The sequence below is a fragment of the Schistocerca gregaria genome, chromosome X (genome assembly GCF_023897955.1).
Source record: "Schistocerca gregaria isolate iqSchGreg1 chromosome X, iqSchGreg1.2, whole genome shotgun sequence".
Taxonomy (NCBI): Eukaryota; Metazoa; Arthropoda; class Insecta; order Orthoptera; family Acrididae; genus Schistocerca; species Schistocerca gregaria.
Window position 1 is genome coordinate 35985727 of NC_064931.1, and position 24397 is coordinate 36010123.

Sequence of the window (24397 nt, forward strand, 5' to 3'; positions counted from 1 at the left end):
ACAAGAAGAGATAAACTTGTAGGGCACATTCTACAACACAACAAAATCATTGGAACAATAGCAGATGGCGCTACTGAGGAAAGGAATCGGCAGGGGCAACCAAGGATGTCATACATGCAACAGATCATGAATGACGTTGGATGTAAGACATATGTGAAAATGAAGAGGAAGGCAGACAGAAGAGAGGAATGGCGCTCTGCTGCAAACCAACCTCAGAGTTGAACAATAAAAGAAGAATAACAAGCAACGATACTTACATTTTGACAGTTGTCATCTTTTTCATGTCAGATGTTGCCTACCATACCCCCTGCAGAACTCCAGGCTCTATGTTCCCTAAAAGCTGATGACTCCATTATTATTCTCCCAGCAGTCAAAGATGTACCACTGTAGTACTTGACCGAAGGTGAAGTGAAGGTCTACACCAGCTGTCTGACACCTCTACATACAGCACCTGCCATCAAGATCTCATCACTATGATTCAAACTGACTTGCAGTCCCTTCTTAAAACCTCAGGCCCCTCACTAGGACTAACACCTCAATCTAAAAAACTTCTTACACAACCAAAACCACTCACCCCCACCTTTTACCTTCTTCCTAAGATCCACAAACCCAATCATCCTGGCCATCCTATAGCTGCTTGCTTCGAAGTGCCCACCGAATGTATATCTGGCTTAGTTGATCAACACCTGCAACCCATAGTACAAAAACTCTCCTCCTTCATCAAAGATACCAACCATTTCCTAGATCGTATGAAATCCATGCAGATTTCCCGTGTCATCACATCCAGTCCTGGTACTACTAATCCCTCCACAAAACAACTTCGGAGTACACTACACCCCTGGCTTGTCACCACTGATGCCACCTCCCTGTATACCAACACCCCCATGTTCATGGTCTGTCTGCTGCTGAACATTTCCTCAGTCAGTACCCACCTGATTCTAAACCTTGACATCCTTCTTACTCACCTTAATCAACTTTATACTTATCAACACCTACTTCACCTTTGAGGGACAGATATACAAACAGATCAGGGGTACGCCCATTGGAACTAGGATGGCTCCTTCCTATGCTAAACTTTTCATGGGTCACTTGAAATGGGCTTTCCTGGGATCTGTAAGTCTTCAGCCCCTGGTTTGGTTTAAGTATTTAGATACATTGATTACATCTTTACCGGACTCATGGTGAGGCTGACCTGCTAAAATTCCTAGAATCTCTGAATACCTTCTCCCAATTAAATTTTACATGGTCATAGTTCGAATCCCATGCCACTCTCCTTTATGTTGATCTTGTCCTCACTGAAGGCCAGCTACACACTTCCAGATACACATTAAACCTACCAACAAACAACAGTACCCACATTTTGACATGTTCCCTCCCACACAGCCCTGGTATCCAAGGCAAACATATTTGTTCGAATACAAACTCTTTACAGCAGTCCACCACCATTCTCACCTCAGCCTTCACTGTACGTAATTACCCCACTAGCCTAGTTCAAATGCAGATTTCCCGGACTATCTCATCCAATCCTGGTACTGCAAATCTCTCCAAAATAAAATTTTTGAGCACACCACTTGTCACTCAGTATTATCCTGATCTGGAATGTGTTGATCAGCTACTTTGAGAGGGCCATAACTTCCTAAAATCATGCCCTGAAATTAGATCCATTCTGTCTGAGATTTTGTCCACCACACCTAGAATAGCTTTTCGTCACCTTCCCAATCTCCACAATATCCTTGTCAGACCCTATGCTCCTTCTGCCCCTATCTCTCTATGCTATGGCTCCTATCGCGGTGACTGTCCCCACTGCAAAACTTACGCTATACACCCTCCTACCACCACCTGTGGAAGTCCTGTAACTGACAAGCAATACACTATCAGAGAGAGTGCCACCTGTGGAATGACGTGTCACGTATAAGCTGTTATGCAAACACTGTTCAGCCTTTTACATCGGCATGACTATCACCAAATTATCGGTTAAGATGAATGATCATAGACAGAAGGTGTACACTTTTGCAGAGCATGCTCTACGACATGGCAGTTGTGACCTTGGTGCCTGTTTCACCACACACTCCATCTGGATTCTTCCCCCAGACACCAGTTTTCAGAACTCCACAGGTGGGAACTGGCACTACACTTCCTTAGTTCTTGCTACCCTCCTGGCCTTAATTTACATTAATTTCTTCTGCCTCAGTATTTATTCACAGTAACTACTAGTTCCTTCACTCCTTTTTAGTTTTCTACATCTTTCATTTTCATACCTGTCTATTTTCCACCGTTCCCCTCCCATCTCTGTTTTGTACAATGCACTTAGCTTTTCACTCTTATTAAATTGTGCACAAAGTTTTAGCAGTAATCTCTGTCTTGCATATTACCCCATCTTCCACCTCCACCTTTAAGCTCTCAGGTTTTTGAATCTCATTGGTGCAGTCACCAACAATCTGTGTTTTCCTTCTCATCCCGTACAGTAAGTTTCCCCTGACCAGCGGTTCTGAGTGACTTTTCCAAAGTCTACCACTTCTCCTAGACCTCTCAAGTCGTTTTACTCGATCCCTCTTCCTTTCCCTTCAGCCCCTCTGTCAGACAGAGCCATAGGCTCCGAAAGCTTGCACAATTATAATCTTTTTTTATATGCATGTTATGCTGCCATTTGGTGAGTAAATTTTTTTATCTATCCAATTACATTATATTGTCAGAAATTGATTGTTTTCACTGTTATGTCTTCACCTTTTTATGTTATTGGGTCTCTACAAAGAGTGTTTGCCAATGTCGTCCAGGCTATCAATGCCTTGTACCACCAAAAAAACCTACTGGTTTGACAGACATTCATTCCCAAATGCCAGCTGGAGACATTTCACACAGAATCTGATTGTGAACCATTGTTCCATGAACACCACATCGCAACTGGAACCAGACAGATTCACGTAGACATGTGTCCTAAGTTCATGTCCCAAGTCTCAGAAAGCTCAGAGGAAACAGGGTGCCGCTCCCCCCCCCCCCCCCCCCCCCTCTCTCTCTCTCTCTCTCTCTCTCTCTCTCTCTCTCTCTCTCTCTCTCTCTCTCTCTCTCTCTCTCTCTGTGTGTGTGTGTGTGTGTGTGTGTGTAATAGCAATCTTGAGGCATCTTTGCTTTTCCCCCCTCTATGCCACTGACACAATACGTGTTGCCAGTACTATCTATAACTGGTGTGTTTTGAAAAATATCGGCTTTGCTAATGATAATTTAACTATCTAGGAAGTCCAATAACAATGACAAAAATTTAAAATGACTGTCATTTCTTAGTGCAATAACTATCTTTATATGTCTCTATTCTGTGTTAAAACATTAAACTCGAGGCGCATTTTTTGTTGTGCGCCAGTTACAGTACCTGAAGAATGAACACTTCCGTCCAACGAATAAATCTTGAGCTACCCATATAATCAGTGCCATTATGCACTCTAATAGAAGGAATACCATCAAGTGGACGTCCATCAATTAGACTTTTCACCCTGAAAATAAAAAATGAGGAATATGGTCATAGTTTGCTAAGTTACAAACTTACTATGAGCTGCTTTATTGTACTGCTTACGTAATTTGATTTTTTAAATTTTCTAAGCCATTGCAATATTGATTCACTCATTCCATACCATGGTTAATTGCATGCTGAACTATTTATACCAAATAGTTTACACACATTATATAAATTTCATTCCTGAATGAATCTGTTATTAAACTTGCTGATAAGTTAAAAAATAAACCAAACAAAATATACAGTACAACTTTTGAAGATTTTAGCAAGTAGGAGAAAGGCATTATCAAACAGAAGCAGTTAGATGGGTTGTGTTTGGAGAGTGAAATTGGAAGAACATTGCTCACAAAAGCCAAGGGTTGAGGTTGGATTCTCAGTGTGTCACAGTTTTAATATGTGAATAAATTTCAATGTAATTTTAAGGTTAACTCTACATTAAATGGTTGTGAAATAGTAGCACCCTAAATGAAGGCACATGCTATTATTTGCTTGACTATAAACACACACTTTTTTTTTTGTTCTTGACACAGTTCCTCTCTCTTGGCAATATAGATATGGCACCAAGGGGGAGGATGTGGGTGGGGGCAGAAGGGGGGGGGGGGAGGGGTTATGCACTGTGACACAGATTCCATGTGAAAATGTCAAACTTTAGGCCATGCAGCTGGATGAGTGAACCTGTATGTGAGTTGCAGGAAACCAAGTGCATAACGAATAATCAGACTATTTCTACTGAAGTACTGTGATGTTCAAAATTAAACTTTAAGTTGATTCATTCTTTGCTTGATACAGCCAACATAGAGAAAACCACCTATTTTAAAACTGAAAATCTCTCAAAGACATGTTTCAGTTTTCTTCTCCTACTGGAGTGCTATCCTACTCAAAAGAGCTTGAGCACGAATGGCATTGCTGTCATTTACATTCCTTGTAAATTACAATATTCAGTACAAAAGACTTATTTGTGTATTTTCCACAGTGTAACTATATGATAACACATATTTAATAAACTTACTGTATATATCTATGGTATTGAGATTGTCCACCACTAAAATGTTTGAGAGATTCTCATACTTTATTTGATAATCCATCTTTCAAATTGTATTAATCCTCCTGTACATTCTACTGATAGTGTTTCATGCAGAGGCAATACAATGAAGGGAAACAACACAAGACAAAAATTATTTTTTATCTACTCTATATCAAACTCCATTATCCTTAACTACAAAACAATGACCTACAAAAAAGCTGGTTAGTGTCTTGGCCAACTTGGCCTTCAAAAACCAGACCCACATAGGTTTATGGGAAGAGTTAAAGCAGCAAAAAGTTTTGAATAGGTCTTCCTTCAAGCTGTCACCACTGCCACTCCTTTGACAGAAGTATGTTTACTTCTTTCCAGGCATCAGTATACGAATTGTAAACAGAAATCAAATCGTGGGAAGTCCGTTTGCAGTAGCTCACTGGAAGCATACAGTTTGAGAGAAAAATTGTTGTTGTGATTGAAAAAGGCAGCTTTTCAATTTGAGATTTTGTCACGTGGTTTGGTGTGACACCTCCTCCTGCAAAGAGACAGAGGAGGAATTGTGGTGAATAAGGCACTACCAAAAGAGTTCCTGGCTTAGGCAGGAAGAGACTCAGCACAAGAGGAGAACACAGAGCTTGTGAATAAGACCTGATAGCTTTCATTACTAAAAGCGAACCAGTTTTGATGAGTGACCACCTGAGGAAAGTAGTTGGTATTCCCAGAGATCCATCCGATTGTGGTATGGTAAAACGTAATTTTCACTGATGAAAAGGTGTTTTGAACTTGTAACAATGGTCAAAGAGTGGTTCACAGACCACAAGCAACAAGACATCGTGATGAATATGTAGGAATGGTAGGAAGTGGGCAGGTATTGGTTTCCTGCTAGGACTGGGTTTCTGTGAGAGGAACAGGAGTACTTCACAGAGCTGGGAGAACTCTTGATAGAAGGCAGTATACCTATACACAGTGTATCATAATTAATGGCGCAAGTAAATGCATTCAGTTTAAAGTACATAATGTTAGAAGTAAAAAAGTTTATTAAACATGAGCTCTAAAATGCATACCTGAAGAGCTATGGGCACTGCTTCATCTTCGATATAGCAAAACATCTCTTCTACTGTACTCTTTGTTTTCCATATTTTGAGAGTTGGTAGTATTGACCAAAACAAAAGTCTAGTACACAGGGGTTCTAAAGTACATACCTTAAGTGCTATGAGCACTTATTTACCTTCACTACTGTGAAATACATCGCTTTTACTTAACAAATGTGCATAGCTTTTACTCCATTGAAGAATATTTAAATTTATGAAATGTGTTATATAAATACTTACGTGTAAAGTGTATTATTGTAAGTTTAAATATTTATGCCTTGAAATTACTTTCAGCCGGTATATTTATAAGTTGACTTGTCCAATGTCTTATGCATAAGCTGCTATGTAGACAACAGGACCAATAAAATACAATCTACAATAGCTCTTGAGACATGCATTTCAGAGGCAATATCTACTAGATTTTTTTTTTTCCATACTGCCTCCTATCAAAATATGGAAAACAAAGCGCTTGTAGTAGACAAGACTCTATTTTTCCAGAATCAAAGCTGAAGTAGTGCCCATAGTCCTTCAGGTATGCATTTAGAGGCCATATTTACTAAACTTTTTGTTTCTAGTCCCCCTCATGAACCATGGACCTTGCCGTTGGTGGGGAGGCTTGCGTGCCTCAGCGATACAGATAGCCGTACCGCAGGTGCAACCACAACGGAGCGGTATCTGTTGAGAGGCCAGACAAACGTGTGCTTCTTGAAGAGGGGCAGCAGCCTTTTCAATAGTTGCAGGGGCAAAAGTCTGGATGACTGACTGATCTGGCCTTGCAACAATAACCAAAACGGCCTTGCTGTGCTGGTACTGCGAACAGCTGAAAGCAAGGGGAAACTATGGCTGTAATTTTTCCCGAGGGCATGCAGCTTTACTGTATGATTAAATGATGATGGCGTCCTCTTGGGTAAAATATTCCAGAGGTAAAATAGTCCCCCATTTGGATCTCCGGGCGGGGACTACTCAAGAGGATGTCGTTATCAGGAGAAAGAAAACTGGCGTTCTACGGATCGGAGCGTGGAATGTCAGATTCCTTAATCGGGCAGGTAGGTTAGAAAATTTAAAAAGGGAAATGGATAGGTTAAAGTTAGATATAGTGGGAATTAGTGAAGTTCGGTGGCAGGAGGAACAAGACTTTTGGTCAGGTGAATACAGGGTTATAAACACAAAATCAAATAGGGGTAATGCAGGAGTAGGTTTAATAATGAATTGGAAAATAGGAATGCGGGTAAGCTACTACAAACAGCATAGTGAACGCATTATTGTGGCCAAGATAGATAGGAAGCCCACACCTACTACAGTAGTACAAGTTTATATGCCAACTAGCTCTGCAGATGACGAAGAAATTGAAGAAATGTATGATCAAATAAAAGAAATTATTCAGATAGTGAAGGGTGACGAAAATTTAATAGTCATGGGTGACTGGAATTCGGTAGTAGGAAAAGGGAGAGAAGGAAACATAGTAGGTGAATATGGACTGGGGCAAAGAAATGAAAGAGGAAGCCGCCTGGTAGAATTTTGCACAGAACACAACTTAATCATAGCTAACACTTGGTTCAAGAATCCTAAAAGAAGGCTGTATACATGGAAGAAGTCTGGAGATACTGACAGGTTTCAGATAGATTATATAATGGCAAGACAGAGATTTAGGAACCAGGTTTTAAATTGTAAGACATTTCCAGGGGCAGATGTGGACTCTGACCACAATCTATTGGTTATGACCCGTACATTAAAACTAAAGAAACTGCAAGAAGGCGGGACCTGGATAAACTAAAAGAACCAGAGGTTGTACAGAGTTTCAGGGAGAGCATAAGGGAACAATTGACAGGAATGGGGGAAAGAAATATGGTGGAAGAAGAATGGGTAGCTTTGATGGATGAAGTAGTGAAGGCAGCAGAGGATTAAGTAGGTAAAAAGACGAGGGCTAGTAGAAATCCTTGGGTAACAGAAGAAATATTGAATTTAATTGATGAAAGGAGAAAATATAAAAATGCAGTAAATGAAGCAGGCAAAAAGGAATACAGACGTCTCAAAAATGAGATCGACAGGAAGTGCAAAATGGCTAAGCGGGCATGGCTAGAGGACAAATGTAAGGATGTAGAGGCTTATCTCACTAGGGATAAGGTAGATACTGCCTACAGGAAAATTAAAGAGGCCTTTGGAGATAAGAGAACCACTTGTATGGACATCAAGAGCTCAGATGGAAACCCAGTTCTAAGCAAAGAAGGGAAAGCAGAAAGGTGGAAGGAGTATATAGAGGGTCTATACAAGGGCGATGTACTTGACGACAATATTATGGAAATGGATGAGGATGTAGATGAAGATGAAATGGCAGATACGATACTGCGTGAAGAGTTTGACAGAGCACTGAAAGACCTGAGTCGAAACAAGGTCCCCAGAGTAGACAACATTCCATTGGAACTACTAACGGCCTTGGGAGAGCCAGTCCTGACAAAACTCTACCATCTGGTGAGCAAGATGTATGAAACAGGCGAAGTACCCTCAGACTTCAAGAAGAATGTTATAATTCCAGTCCCAAAGAAAGCAGGTGTTGACAGATGTGAAAATTACCGAACCATCAGTTTAATAATAAGTCACAGCTGCAAAATACTAACGCGAATTCTTTACAGACAAATGGAAAAACTAGTAGAAGCCGACCTCGGGGAAGAGCAGTTTGGATTCCGTAGAAATGTTGGAACACGTGAGGCAATACTGTCCCTTCGACTTACCTTGGAAGCTAGATTAAGGAAGGGCAAACCTACGTTTCTAGCATTTGTAGACTTAAGAGAAAGCTTTTGACAATGTTGATTGGAATACTCTCTTTCATATTCTGAAGGTAGCAGGGGTAAAATACAGGGAGCGAAAGGCTATTTACAATTTGTACAGAAACCAGATGGCAGTTATAAGAGTCGAGGGACATGAAAGGGAAGCAGTGGGCGGGAGAGGAGTGAGACAGGGTTGTAGCCTCTCCCCGATGTTATTCAATCTGTATATTGAGCAAGCAGTGAACGAAACAAAAGAAAAATTCGGAGTAGGTATTAAAATCGATTCGCCGATGACATCGTAATTCTGTCAGAGACAGCAAAGGACTTGGAAGAGCAGATGAACGGAATGGATAGTGTCTTGAAAGGAGGATATAAGATGAGCATCAACAGAAGCAAAACGAGGATAATGGAATGTAGTCGAATTAAGTCGGGTGATGCTGATGGAATTAGATTAGGAAATGAGAAACTTAAAGTAGTAAAGGAGTTTTACTATTTGGGGAGCAAAATAACTGATGATGGTCGAAGTAGAGAGGATATAAAATGTAGACTGGCAATGGCAAGGAAAGCGTTTCTGAAGAAGAGAAATTTGTTAACATCGAGTATAGATTTAAGTGTCAAGAAGTCATTTCTGAAAGTATTTGTATGGAGTGTAGCCATGTATGGAAGTGAAACATGGACAATAAATAGTTTAGACAAGAAGAGAATAGAACCTTTCAAAATGTGGTGCTACAGAAGAATGCTGAAAATTAGATGGGTATATCACATAACTAATGAGGAAGTATTGAATAGGATTGGGGAGAAGAGAAGTTTGTGGCACAACTTGACCAGAAGAAGGGATCGGTTGGTAGGACATGCTCTGAGACATCAAGGGATCACCAATTTAGTATTGGAGGGCAGCATGGAGGGTAAAAATCGTAGAGGGAGACCAAGAGATGACTACACTAAGCAGATTTAGAAGGATGTAGGTTGCAGTAGGTACTGGGAGATGAAGAAGCTTGCACAAGATAGAGTAGCATGGAGAGCTGCATCAAACCAGTCTCAGGACTGAAGACCACAACAACAACAACAACAACAACAACAACCACAACATCGTTTGTAGTACTGTGTCACTGAACTGCATGCATTTACACCATCAATAACAATGACACACCCTGTATAGTTAAGCACATGATGCTGCCTTCAATGCAAATACTATAAAGCAAAGGAGAATTCACTTTTGAGGAAGGTCAGTCTCCTGTACATAAGTGCACATTCATTTAGCAACAGCTGTCCAACATTAGCATTCAGGTCACGGACTGGCCACTACAGGCTGCTGATACAAATCGGATGGAGAACATGTGGATTGAGGTAGCACAGTCACTGTCAGATATCTGGTAATGATACCTACTGGCTATAGCTGACACCCTTTGGGACTCTTCCTTGATGCCCGGGATGAAGTTGAATCTTCTGTCAATTCCACCTGACACCTCACGATACCATGCCAAAACACACAATAGAAATAATGGGGCATTCTGGACAACAGTCTATTTTAATTATGTGCCCTTTTGCTCAAGTTTCTGTGTGAGCCAGTGGAAGTTCACTTGTCTGCAGAAAAGAACTGAACCAAGATAATACAACATGAGTTAATTTTCCTTTAAGTTACATTTTTAATTGAAATAAGTTTCTTTTCAACAAATTTTTTGAATTTTTCGTTTCTCTCTAATCTGATCTCTGTCAACGTACTTGAAAAGTAATAAATTAAGAGGGAGTTTTTTTAAGGCTACTTTTTGTTACTTCACATGCATCTCTCCTTCCCTTTTCTTCCGACCACTTGCATCCTCCCACAAATATGTAACAGATTTCTTCTAATATTTATTCATCTTTAATTTTCCCTCACACCTCCCCCCCCCCCCCTCCTCTCTCTCTCTCTCTCTCTCTCTCTCTCTCTCTCACTCACTCACTCACTCACACACACACACACACACACACACACACACACACACACACACACACACACACACACTCACTTACCTGTCACTCCACCCTCACAAAATGAATAAACAAATAAAGCATTTTTGTTTTCTTATAATGTCTCCCTCTACTTAAACCCCTTTGTACTTTCCTCCTCTATTATTACTCACAAAACCAATGAAACAGTTTTCTTTTCAATCCTCTGTTTAATTACCCACTCACTGTTCTGAAAACACCCTTGCCTTATCCCACTTCTCTCTGCCATAAGATAAAAGGACTGTTGCGTACTTTTCTATAAGATGTATTTTTCTTGTTTTTATACTCCCCGTAAGTTATGTCCCTATGCCTGGGCACGGACATTTGTCAACAGATTTCGATTTTCCAAGTTATATGGTGATTAAGTGCAAAGGTGCAGGACATTATGGCGGTAGCTGACAGTAGGGATGACTGGTCAGGAATTTTGTAGTTCAAAGTAGAGATGTGGAAAGTGGGTATGCAGAAGTTCTTTATCATGTTGTCAAGTTCTTCCATGGCAATTACAACTGTGGGGTTGCTAATCTTGATATCCATTTGTCATTCCATTACATTATATTTATGTGACTCATAATTTTTCATTTAAGCCAGAGCTGATGAGTAACAGTATGAGAAGACAGGTTGATATTACCAGGACCTACCTTGAATACAGTATACTACCTTTACAATAGCCTCCAAGAGATTTGACTAGTTTAGGACATGCTGAACACTTTATGAGGTGAAATAAAATGTTTTCATTCATTAAAACATTATAGTTACAGGGTGGTTATAATTAAGCTTTTGCTACTTGAGTCAGTGTAGACAGAAAACTATTTACACTTTGGGTACCCAACTTTATAGGAACGATGTTCAGACTGTGCACTGCAGGATCTGCATTGTTAGGAGTGTTACGTGTCAACTTTCTGTTAGGCACCGGTACTGGTATGACAATGCAGAGATGAAATCACATGCATCAGTGTGCATTACAGTTGCAGTCAATCAACATGGGTCTGAACACCGTGAGAAGCGCTTTACCATAGTCCAATCCGCAAACAACAGTGGTGTGCACATGTCGAGGCACTAATGGGAATGGCATTGTTGACGTTTCTCAGTGACAGTTGCAGTATGTGCACAGACATGCTTTCTGCTTAAATTAAGTGTATATCCTGTAAATTATGTCTCTTGCTTGCTTGTGCAGAATTTATCACTTACTACCATTATCAGTGATGACAACTCGCAACAGATGAAATAGAAATTCACTAAACAATTCTCTGAGATCACGTTTAATGCTCGCATTAGTTACGGCATTCAAAGCAGAGCACTGTACTACTGTATGCTGATTGGCTGTTGGAGTATGTGTGATGTAGGTGCACAGAACAAGCCTAAACTCAACTGCTGTCATTCATAACTCCAACTATAGTGAAGCTGTTCTATCAAAACAACGGCAATAGTGCTACTGCTCTACGTGAGTACTGATGCATTAAAGGAATACAGAGAGGTCCTCTTTCCACACCGGGGTTGAAGAACATGATTCTAAAGTTCCAATTAACTGGTGATTTGGGAATTGCTCCTGTGAGGGGCCAATTGCTACACAAATTGTGGAAGAAGTTACTGCTAGCATGGCTGAAAAATGGGACACTAAAACATGTTGGAAGTTGAAGACGAGTGTAGCGAGGGAGGTAACCAGCATACCACCCAAGATGTTTTGGTCAGCAGTACAGCAATCTGTCATGTGGTTCCACACTGTTGTGGATGCAGATAGTTATCACATTGAATAACATTTGTACGCTGGAAGGTAAACATGGTTCACAACCAAAAAATGCTACCCCCTCACATATGGAAACTAAAATGTGTTTCTTTCAATGGTTTATTCATGATTTTTCTTTCACAGACCCTTACAAAAATTTCCACAAAATTTCATTGTCCTACAATTATTTGTTTTTCATGGGGGTTCGCCTAAAGTGACAAAAGTTTAATTGTAACTACCCTGTACATCTCTCCATCAGTGCATTTAGCCTGAACAGAGAACACTGTTCACAAAACACAACATTAGATTACATCGAGAAACATAATTTACATTCCATTCACATGCTGTGGGTTCAAGGTGGGTTGACCACCTGGAACCATCTTTTATTTCTTCCAGAACAATGTCTCAGTCTGCAACAGATGAAATTAAGTTATCTACCTACTTAATAAATTGTTCAATGGCACTCAGTATTTAATGAGATCATGCAGTCACAAGAAATTTAAATTTTGTTGGCTGAAGCAGAAAAATGCTGGTATTAAAAAGTGTGTAAATTCAGGGGTTTTGTAAATTTTTCACCTTCAGATCTAAAACGTACTGAATAAAGGTTATGAGAAGACTTGCATTGCAGACCTTTTTTTAAAAAGATTTCATTGCCAATATTCAGTCTGGCAGTTTAAAAAGTGAGGAAAAATGCAGATGTAATATACTAGTCCTCCAGCCAGCTTAGAACCCATAGCTGATAGAGAAATCACTTTAGACAGCAGCCACATTACCACTGTGGTAGCAAGCCACTGCTGTGTTCACTGATTGGTCATTGCCATTGTGTCACTACAGGAAGTAACTCGTCAATCACACAGCTGCCAAACAGGTTATGCAATGTTGCCAATTATTCTAGCCACAGAAACAGTATGTTTTCCTGAACAGGCCTAAAAAAGATGGGCACAGCTCACATCTCAAAGGTGTACTGCCATATTGAACCAGGACTGATATATCAAAAGCATTGGCCAATGACTTTTACTCTCACTTGTGCAACTCTGCTTAATGGCTGGAGCACAGATACTAACAACACACTGATGGACCGACTGTGGGCTTTAAATCACAAATCAGTAGCTGTCACAATTATTCTTGTTTTTCCATTATTAAGCGTACTGTAAACTGAGAAGCTCATTCACTAAATATGATTCAATTTTAGAAGTGCCTGTAGTGTGAGCAAACGTCTTTTCATCTTTACTGACTTGAAAAATATATTACTTGGGAACACTGTCATTGGCACTGCTCCAAAACAGAGGAATACAAATGTGAAGATAACGACAGAGTATCGAGTGCAAACCGTGTACATCCACAGAGAAATCTGTAAACTACAAATATGCAATGAAATGATTCGCCATTAACGAAAACTTGCTGCAAATGCATAAAGAAATTAAATCAGGGAGTGTGAAAACAGAGCACAGTATCCCAACAGTACAGTCTTTAATATTTCATTATGAACTACAACAGTCATACAGTCTATAATAACGAGAAGAATGAAAAGTAACTTCTACCCGCAATGTTTATAAAACATCTGTTGTCTGATGCTTTGTTCATCAAAGCAAAAATCTTCAGATGAGTTAGCTATTCAATTTTCAGTATGCTTATGACAGAAAGAGATGGAAATAGCAGTAAGGGGTTCATATAGTGGAGCACGGCGAACATTTGCAAAGCAATGCCTTGTAGCCAGTGCTGTTTTTCTTTAGTTTATTGCCTTTTCTTAATTTCTTGTCAGATGGTTTCCTATCAAAGACTTACCTAGGCCATCACAATATTCATATGATAATCAGTGAGGAGCATATGCTACAACAGACTACTATGTTATGTGGAAATTTGGATAATAAGGTAGCACTCATTCTTTGCTCTCAGCCTTGAAACATTTAACATGATATAAAACATGCCATAAAGCCTGTCAACTGTATGGGTTTAAAAACTCCTTCAAGATAGCCCTTGAGAACATTTACTTGTCTGCGGATATTATTACTTACCAATTCTTTTTTTAACTGAAAAAATTTGGACACGTAACTAGTGCACAACCACAGCGACCAATAGACACAAAAACTAGTGAGCTCCAAGATCATACCACCATGGAAAAACATGACAAGTCATTGTGTAATCCAAAATTTAAACAAATATACGTCACTTAAGTCCCAGCTAGCACCCTGAAATGGGAGCAGAAATTTCAACAAAACAAAAAAGCATGTCAAACAAAATAATGTGGTTTATTTACAGTTTAACAAGCCTCACAACAGCCATTAACACCAATTGCTATTTATGTGCTCTACAAGGCTGGCTCTGCTTAGTTGCACAACCTTCTTCCACTTCCATACACAATACCTTGAAGAACAAAACTTGATGTACCAGTCAACACTGGGAATTTCCACCGTCAAGTCAAGTGCTTGTGTACTAAACAACAACACTTGCCTTCACATGTCAAATACCAGTGATGAGACTGAGCACCTGCACATAAAAACAGAATGTATTATTGTAGTCTTTCTGTTCTCAAAATGAGTTTGGCCAATCCCTATGGCTCCCGAATGTCAGTTCTGATAAAATTATATACTACTGAAATAAATACAAATACACTTGGCCACTAGGACCTCTCTTCCATCCCCAACAAGTGACAATAACTGACTCGCTGTTTCCTCAAGTTCCTAGAGGCCCCTGGCACAGCAAATTAAATATTTAAAGATTTGTGAATTTTCAGTAATTATCACTGTAGATACAGTTTGTTTGGCAGCCATCACTACTTGGAGCTACTGCCATAATCTCTTGCACTGCTGCACTTAATCACAACATGAGTGCAGAAGATGGAAATTACCAATGAACATCCATGCCTAGGCACAGAGACATACTTACAGTCCTTCCAAACCCAAAATGTAGAGAGACAGAGGGAGACATTACAAGAAGTAAATAATTTCAGCAAAAAATGTTTGATTTTTTTGTTATTAATTTTGGGAGGGCGGAGTGACAGGCAAGTGAGATAAGCATGTGAGACATGTTTGATTTTTTTAAATTAATTTTGGGAGGGCGGAGTGACAGGCAAGTGAGATAAGCATGTGATACAAAGAGAGAAATGCAAGAGAAATTAAAGGTAAATAAATATTAGAAGAAATCTTTCATATATTTTGGGAGAACACAAGTGGTAGCAACAGAAGGAAAGAGAGAGAGAGAAATTTGAAGAAACAACAAGTAGCCTTAAAAAAGTCCTCCTTAATTCATTATCCTTCAAGTATGTAGGCAGACATCAATTAAAAGAGAAATACAAAATTTAAAAAATATATTTAAAAAAAACTTATTTCAATTAAAAACGTAACATAAAAGAAATACAAATTATATTGTGTTATCTTGGGTTGAGTACTCATCTGTAACCAAGTGACCTTCCACTGGCTCACTCTGACAGAAAGTTGAACAAAAGAACAAGTAATAAAAATAGCATGTTTTTCTAATATCTTGTCCAGAACCCCGACTATTCCATCATGCATCTTTCCATTAAATCTATGAGGCATCGCATGTAATTGCTAGAAGAGTCAACTCTGTCCCAGGTGTCGAGAATGCAGTCCTGAAGAGTGTCAGCTGTAGCCGGTTGGTGGGCGTAGCATTCACACTGTAGGCTGAATCACACTCTTCAATATATGGGTGTACTGTCTGCTACCAAGAGCTCCTTCAGTTCTGAATAGGAAACATATAGCTGCCCACTACTTCTTCTTGACGCTGCATATTTTTCAGAATGTCGTGTCCCTCGCGATCAGTAAACCACTTTTGAACAGTTTTTACATGAGGAAAACATCATCTCATCCGCGAAAATTATATTTTTCCACATCGTTTTCAGGTGGAAATCTACGAACACCTACTGGTATGAAAATTTTTCCACTCTTAGTTCCTGTTTCACAGTGGGTCTTCATGCATGCTGTTCAGCTTTCCTTAATGTTTAGTGAGCGGGTCACTGGAATTGAGGAAGTTTGTCTCTCATTGCAACCGGTTCACATTTAGGAAGAGACGTCGTCAGCTCTTCTGCACAAGCTCACTGTCCTGAAGTGTGCTCTCTCTCTCTCTTCCTGCCTGATCCAAGAATTCTGTTAGTAGCACCTCTTTCCAAGTCATTCCCCAAACATCTCTCTGCAATAGTAAATGGCACGCCATGTCACTTGCCAGGATCTCCAATTGAAAACCGACCTCGTGGCCAAGACACAAAGGTTCCACAGGTTGTAGGTTTGAACTCACCCATTATCTTGTATTGAGTGTGTGTCCTTTAATACCTAAATCAGGATGGCTGGATGTGGGATTGAACCATCGTCGTCCTGAATGCAAGTCCAGTGTGCTAGCCACTGCGCCACCTCACTCAGTACACATGTTAGGTCCCGGGAATTCAAAGACTGTATCAAATCTCTATAATAGTTTCTCGGACTAGCCTGAACATACATAACATTCCATGTCAGTTCAACCAGGGGTTCCGGCTCATAGTCTCAGATTTGACTAAAATTCAGTACACAAATTCTAATATTGTGGAACACTCGTGTACAAAGTATTAGTTTCCCCTACCAATTAGTTCCCGAACTATAACTTGTGAAAGAAAGCGGCATGACCCAGAAATTGCAACCCGCATCTGGCAATCTATCTTCAGACCCAACTTCAGGTCTTAATAACTTTGGAACTATTCCACACAGTGCAGTGAAATTTTTACAACCTAGTAATATCCATTTAGAGAACACACTCCATGAATCAAAACACCAACAACATATTTCTGCTGGTGCAATGAAGTTCACAAATGCATCACCTTCTGCTTCACAGCGCTCTGCAACACATCCTAAGTACCATTTGTCATCATAAACAGCAATAACATAGCAACCTGGTTGTATGTTGCTACTTTTGCTTCTGAATCCTGAGTCAGACACACTGTGAAGACACATGTTGTGCATGAACCTATAGTTATAACTGGACAGTCTACTCATCTGCACATTGTCAGAGTTCGCTGGAGAGAAGTGATGATGGCTCCTTGGCCTGCAACAGTTTTAATGTGTTCTAGTCTGGTTTTTAGCAACTCTTAGACTGATTTCACCTTATCTTTCGAAACACAGAATGATTGTATGCCAGAGATATTTTTCTGTACCCAGGTAAATAATTGAAGAGGTGTTAGAATGTGACCTTTTGTAGAGTGCTGCAGACTAGCTCGTGATGCCATGTGCTTAATGGTAGCACCAATACCATCACATACATTTTTACAATTACTTATTGCAAAAAAATTCCATTCTGTGTGAATCTGAAAATCATGGTAAAGCAAGCATAAATTTTTGATATTTTTACAGTTTTTGTACTGACTAGCTGCCCCATCACTGAAGTATTTCGCAAAATGTATGTGAGGCAGCTTGTTTTTCACATGTGCCATGGCAGTGCGAATGTGGGCATGAACTGCAATGGCATCATTAATTAAACAGTCACTAAAAATGCACAGGTTCATGACAGACACATCACCTGATTCATCTCTATACTAAATCGCAAATGGCTGGAGAGTTGCTTGACTGTTGTCCCAATGATATCCTTGGGTGGCATCTTAAAATATAAATGCATTATTTTAAGAAAAGTCTAGTATTACTATAGTTTCATCTTGTTTCAAATTATCCTTATAAAACTGGAGATAAACCGATTGTGCTGTTGCTGTGAAGCTGTGTGTGGTCAGTTTGTCCGTTTTTTGACAACACATTTCAACAAAATCTTCCACTGTATTTTGCTTCGTTTTAAGACTTGTGCGATCCATGTGTGACCATTGTTTATAAGAAACAAGTTCATTGTCATCCATAAGGACTTCACCACGCAGTTTGTCATTCATGTGTTCTGCAAGATTTGCCTTACCAGGACACTTTTCACACCTGTGTCTCATGCACTGGTAGGAACTGATGCCACACACTAGCAGCTTCATTGTACCTTTGTAATCCAGACCAGAATCCTTTATAGCAGCAAACATCAGCTTAGCATTTTGATGGGTCTCACATACACAAACATTGTGTGTGCCCCTTGCACTTACAGGCACAACCCATTTTGGCCGAAGATTGAAAAAAGATGATAAACCTAATTTGGTATTGGGATACTTTTCCTTTAATTCTACATATAGTTCTGATATGCTGCATAGCAACAGTCTCTTTTGCATCTGTACACATACATTTCCCATTTTCACTGTTACATAGTGTTTTTTTTTTTTCCAGGCATTATTCGGTTGTAGTCTTTATTGTCATAAAACTCTGACACTAGCACATTTATTTCTGAACTCAATTGCTTACCCTGAGCCTGCTGAAATTGTGGAAGCACTCCTTGGGTTGCTTTTATTTCCCTAGCTTGCTTTGCCATATATGTAGAAACATTGAATTCCTTTGCAGTGTAGTCAACAGACCAGCTGCAGATGCAAGGGTAAGAATAGCTACTTTTTTCTGGCGTGTGGATATGGAATATTTTTCTTTCAAATCATCCACAATTTTGTCCAAATCAGAGCATTTCTGGCATGATTTCTGTTCCTTTGGAGCAGATAGTTCTTCCTCTTCCACTATTAGCATGTCAGCTACTTTGTGTTTTAATTCCATTTGAGGTTCTTGTAGTTTTCTTCACCATAGCTGGGCCTGTCTCTTTTCCCAACTTTGTGTGTCTTCGTGGGAGACAAACCAAGAGCAGTCACTGAAGTATTTAATTGCTCATCTGCTGTGGTTGTAGGTGGCTGATACTCTTCATCACTGTCATATAAATTATCAGAATATTCTTCATTTTTTAGCAATGTAATACACCTGGAACATAAGTTTTGTCCTGGTTTCATGTTAAGTCCCGTGCTCTGATTCACTTTTTGCAGGTTGAGGCATGGAACTCTAATAGCAACTGACAGCTGTACAGTACAGTTTCTAAATTATAGTAGTTAGCCGGTTTCTTTGAAACACATATATCTAAATAAAGAGAAACACTCTGTTTGGCAGACCTGCTGTTACAAATGGAACTAAGGCAGTATGACAGAGGTAGCAGATTCAGCTTTGGTCCATGGCATGCTGATTTATGTACAGAGTTTGTGTCATCTTTTTCTGTAATTAGGTAGTCATAACGATGTTGATAAAACACAAGAAATGGCTGTTCGCTCAAATTGTCAAATGCCAATTTCAAGAATATGGATCACTGAAATAAGTATACCTTTAATGTAAAACTCTTAAACAAATGAAAAAGAATCGTGTCATTTGAAATAAATACAAAAAACATGCGTAATCTGTGTTGGGCTCTTGTTGGTTTGTTACTAATACCATGCATTTATTGGATCTAGAATTTGAGTCTCTGACATTATGAGGTTACAATCATCACACAAGGTGATAATTAATCCACAGTTCCCAATATACAGGCAACTTCCATTCCCATACTCATGCCTTTGACCCTAAATGTTAGTGACATTTAATCACTACTGTATGGATGCAAGATACCAAAAGACTCATACACGAATGGTCTTGTGCCAGAATGACCTAAGCAAAATTTTTTCGAAAAAAAAAAAAAAAAAAAAAAAAAAACCTGAGTTATTCAGTTTTAAAATGATGGGGTTTTATTTTGTCTTATGCCAAAACAAACTAACAACTTGCCTCATTCTGTTGCTGCAGCAAGGGATTTCTTTGGCAGAAGGTTGGTACTATTCATTCTCCTATTCCTAAGTGAACCATGTGACATCACAAGATAGCTACCGTGGTACATAGCTCAGTTACACGTTCCCATGCAATGGCAGAAAATTATGCTAATTGTGAAGACGAGCCATTTAGTTCTGGTTCTTCTGATGTATATAAAGCTAGTGATGGTCCCTCTCAATCATCAGATGGTAAGTGGATTTTAATAAGAAGTTATACTTTCGTTTATAGAATAAACTCTTTTATTTGACATTATGTTGTTTATCTCACAGGCCAGAATGAATCATGACCATGAGTGGTAAATCTATGGTCACTGCACAATCGATAGTGAGTGTATGTCGATATTTCGGCCAGTGCTGCCACACAATAATGAGGGGAGAGAAATACTGATCCTGTGGAAATACATACCTCTTTATTTAGGGCAGGAAATACACTTTAAAGTGGAGATGGTTCACTCTGGCAAAAGAGTTTCTTAAAGAATTGTCATATCTGTCAGCCACCAAAGTAATGAAGCTGAAAATCTTAATGTGCTCTCACAATTGGAATTCTTATAAAATCAATCTTTAAAACGACTTTGTAGATCTAAATTATCTGTTTTTCAGATGAACATGAAATTTCTGGCTATAAACGAAGAAAAGGAAACTGGGAACAATAGAAGAAAATCCTAAGGATGAAGAACAAAAATAGTGGGGAAATTTAGGTTAACAGTAAAGGGGAGACTGTCCCAGGAAGACATTTGTTGATTTTAATTGTTCATGTAGAGAAAAATGCTGCAAAAACTAAATTGTGAGGAGAAAAAGTTTGATACATTTTATGGAAGAGTGTCTTGGGGTGTGCAGACAATAATATATGGTTCAGTTAAAAAAGCTCCCATCAAAAGGAAGCATTCTAAAAATGACAAGTAGTAGGAGTTTACTAGGAACTATTATATTCCTAGTGCAGATGGAAATAATGTGAAGGTATGCAAAGAAACTTACACTATGTGATCAAATGTATCTGGACACATGGCTGGAAATGACTTACAAGTTCGTGTCCCTCTCCATCGGTAATGCTGGAATTCAATGTGGTGTTTGCCCACCCTTAGCCTTGATGAAAGCTCCCACTCTCTCAGGCATACATTCAATCAGGTGCTGGAAGGTTTCTTGGGAAATGGCAGTCCATTATTCACAGAGTGCTGCAGTGAAGTGAGGTATCGATGTCAGTCGGTGAAGGTTGGCACAAAGTTGGCATTCCAAACCATACCAAAGGTGTTCTATAGGATTCAGATCAGGGCTCTGTGTAGGCCAGGCCATTACAGGAATGTTATTGTCATATAACCACTCTGCCACAGCCTGTGCATTATGAACAGGTGCTTCATCATGTTGAAAGATGCAATTGCCATCCCCAAATTGCTCTTCAATAGTGGGAAGCAAGAAGGTGCTTAAAACATCAATGTATGCCTGTGCTGTGATAGTGCCATGCAAAACAACAAGGGATGCAAGCCCCCCCTCCATGGAAAACATGACCACATGACCACTGCCTCCGAATTTTACTGTTGTGCTACACACGCTGGCAGATGACGTCCACAGGGCATTTGCCATACCCACACCCTGCCATCAGATAACCACATTGTGTACCATGATTCGTCACTTCACACAATGTTTTTCCACTGTTCAATCATCCAATGTTTACACTCCTTACAACAAGCAAGGTGTCATTTGGCATTAACTGGTGTGATGTGGGGCTTATGAGCAACCACTCGGCTATGAAATCCAAGTTTTCTCACCTCCCATCTAACTGTTATAGTACTTACAGTGGATCCTGATGCAATTTAGGATTCCTGTGTGATGGTCTCGATAGATGTCTGCGTACTACACATTACGACTCTCTTCAACTGTCAGCGGTCTCTGTCAGTCAACTGACGAGGTTGGTCTGTACGCTTTTGTGCTGTACATGTCGCTTCACATTCCCACTTCATTACAAACATCGGAAACAGTGGACCTAGGGATGTTTAGGAGTGTGTAAATCTCGTGTACAGGCAGCATATGACAAAAGTGACACCAAATCACCTGATCATGTTTGAAATCCGTACGTTCCGTGGAGCACCCCATTCTGCTCTCTCACGGTGTCTAATAACTACTGAGGTCTCTGATGTGGAGTACCTGGCACTAGGTGGCAGCAGAATGCACCTAATATGAAAAACATATGTTCTTGGGGGTGTCCAGATACTTTTGATCACGTAGTGTATCTGAAGACACTGCAGATTTCTGGTGGCAGGATGCATCAAGCCAGAGTCAAAGCAAGGACAAGCTCTTTATATGACCAGCGTGGAAAACATGTACCTCATAATAAAAGTACTGACTCAATGATTATTCACATCCACAATCATTTTAATAGTTTTCCCACTACATCGAGTCACTACTTAATCTTAATTTGAGGAACAGATTATTCATTGATAAGCCGAAAGAAGAAGATGCCAATGTTAAACCTCCCAGACAATCACTGTACCAAAAAGTATTTAGACGAGACTTTGGTCTCAGTTTCAAGCTTCCTCAAAAGGATATGTGTCAAACATGCGACAGGCTTAACATGCTAATTACAGCAGGGGATACACTTAGGTCTGGTGAGGTAGACACTGAGAAGCTACGAAGATTAAAAAAGGAGCAGGAATTGCACCACACGAAGGCTGAAGCTGCAAGAAATTGTCTGAAAAGGGATATGGAGAGCTCCAGGACAGGAGATAATCTTACAGTTTTTTGATCTGATTTGCAAAAAGCATTACTGCTGCCAAAATCGACACCAGGTATTGCATACTACAAACATAAACTCTCCTGCTTTAATCTTGGAATTCATGACTTTAAAAGTGGAAAGGCAGCATGCACTGCAGGAATGAAACTATTGCTTCAGGAGGAGCTCAAGAGGTGGGCTCTTGTGTACTGAAGTATATCGAATCTCATGAGATTGGTCCAAGGATGTTAGGATGGTCGGATTTGTATGGGGGACAAAACAGGAATTTTAAAATTACAACAATTTGGATGTATTTGGTTCAGAGTGACAAAAATAAGAGTGAGGAAATTACTCACAAATTTGCTGAACCTGGTCACTCGTGTCTTCCAAATGACAGTGATTTTGGGAATATAGAGAGGATACTAAGGCGTTATCCAGAAATATTTGCCCACAACAGATTTATTGTATTACTGAGTGTGCCAGAGTGAAGAAAGGTAAATTTAAAGTTGTAAAAATGGACAATAGTGACTTCAAAAGTACTATGGTACTGGAAAAAACAGAAAAGTAAATCTTTCTGGAAAAAAGATTGAGTGGCTTAGGATTAAGAAAATGATATTTTCAAAAGAGGAGGTGGGGGTAATGGACTACAAATACAGTCACAATGGCATGGAAGAATATTCTTCAATGAATTTCAATAAAGGATTAAATGCCCACTACTGTTTCATCAGTCATTGCACTAACCTACACTGTATCCATCAGGGTGCACACTACACCCTGAGAAAGTGAAAGATATTCAGAACCTTCTAATGTATAAACCCCTAATATACCACGACTTCTACATGGGTCTGAAAATGGCTGAAGTAACAGAAATGAGCAATGGCAGTAATGAAGAAGATGATACAGTACCCATATGGGTAACAGGGAAGCATAAGCATCGCCTTAAGTATATTCCAATATTCTTTCCTAATTACAAAAATTGTTTAATAATGCTGTATTACATACATACTTACATTATTTTTGTGTGTTTCAGTTACCAAATTATCTATGTATGAATATAATACAAAACAATAAAACTTTTACTTTATTCTTTGTATTTAAGGTGCATTAGTGTGGTGTGAAAACAAAATAATCTGATGTACAAGGATGTTTTACACTGTTTCTCTGCAGCATTAAGTTTCATACTGTAATTAAATAATGTGCTGCAAGACTCAAAATGGCTGTAAAATTTTTTTCACACCCATTATGCACCGTACCACATGTATAACCATAAATATTTTTGAATAAGTTGCTGTAAACTCATAACTTCAGTCCTTTATTTCTCAAAACTAACTAAATGTCACTTAGCTCATTCTGGCAAAAGACCACTCAAACATGCCAGATATGCGATGCACACGGATACCAAGTCACTTTAGTGCATAACATATGTGTTTACTGCAGTTGCAGCAAGACGCCCAGAGGACAGGCCATGTAGCTGAAGAAAACTGCTTTGAACACCTTCAACTCATCAGCACGGAGAGACAGAAATCAACATCAGATCAATATGTTGTGTTTGACAACATCTCAATAACAGTCATCCATCCACAATCAGCACAACGAGCATATTACAGTTAACCAGAGGTTAACGGTTCAAGGCCATGGGTGTGTTTGTTTGTATGATTGTTTGTTACTAGCAGTTAGTGTCCCACCATTGTTCAGAGGCTTCTCCAGACTTCTTCCACAGCTCTGTGTCCTTCACTATGTATGGTCCACCACATGATTGCAACTCGTCTCACCATCATCTCCCTTGTCTTTCCCATCCAGTTTGTTTTTTTTTCTTTTAGGGGCAGTTAGTCTGTTGTTAACTTGCTTGCAAATAATTGAAGATGCATTCACACAATATGTCCCCGAATTCATGTCCACAACATAAACTGTACACTACTGTAATCTCAGTAACACTGGGTGG

The 24397-nt window shown here is 39.5% G+C and overlaps 1 protein-coding gene across 1 annotated transcript in view; it reads right to left on the reverse strand.

The window, feature by feature from the left end:
• Positions 1 to 24397, reverse strand: part of LOC126298656 (zinc finger FYVE domain-containing protein 9) — a 390138-nt gene that overhangs the window by 10388 nt on the left and 355353 nt on the right. The window contains exon 17 of the mRNA XM_049990071.1: positions 3365 to 3485. Coding sequence (XP_049846028.1) covers positions 3365 to 3485 — 121 coding nt within the window. The remainder of the gene's footprint in view (positions 1 to 3364; positions 3486 to 24397) is intronic.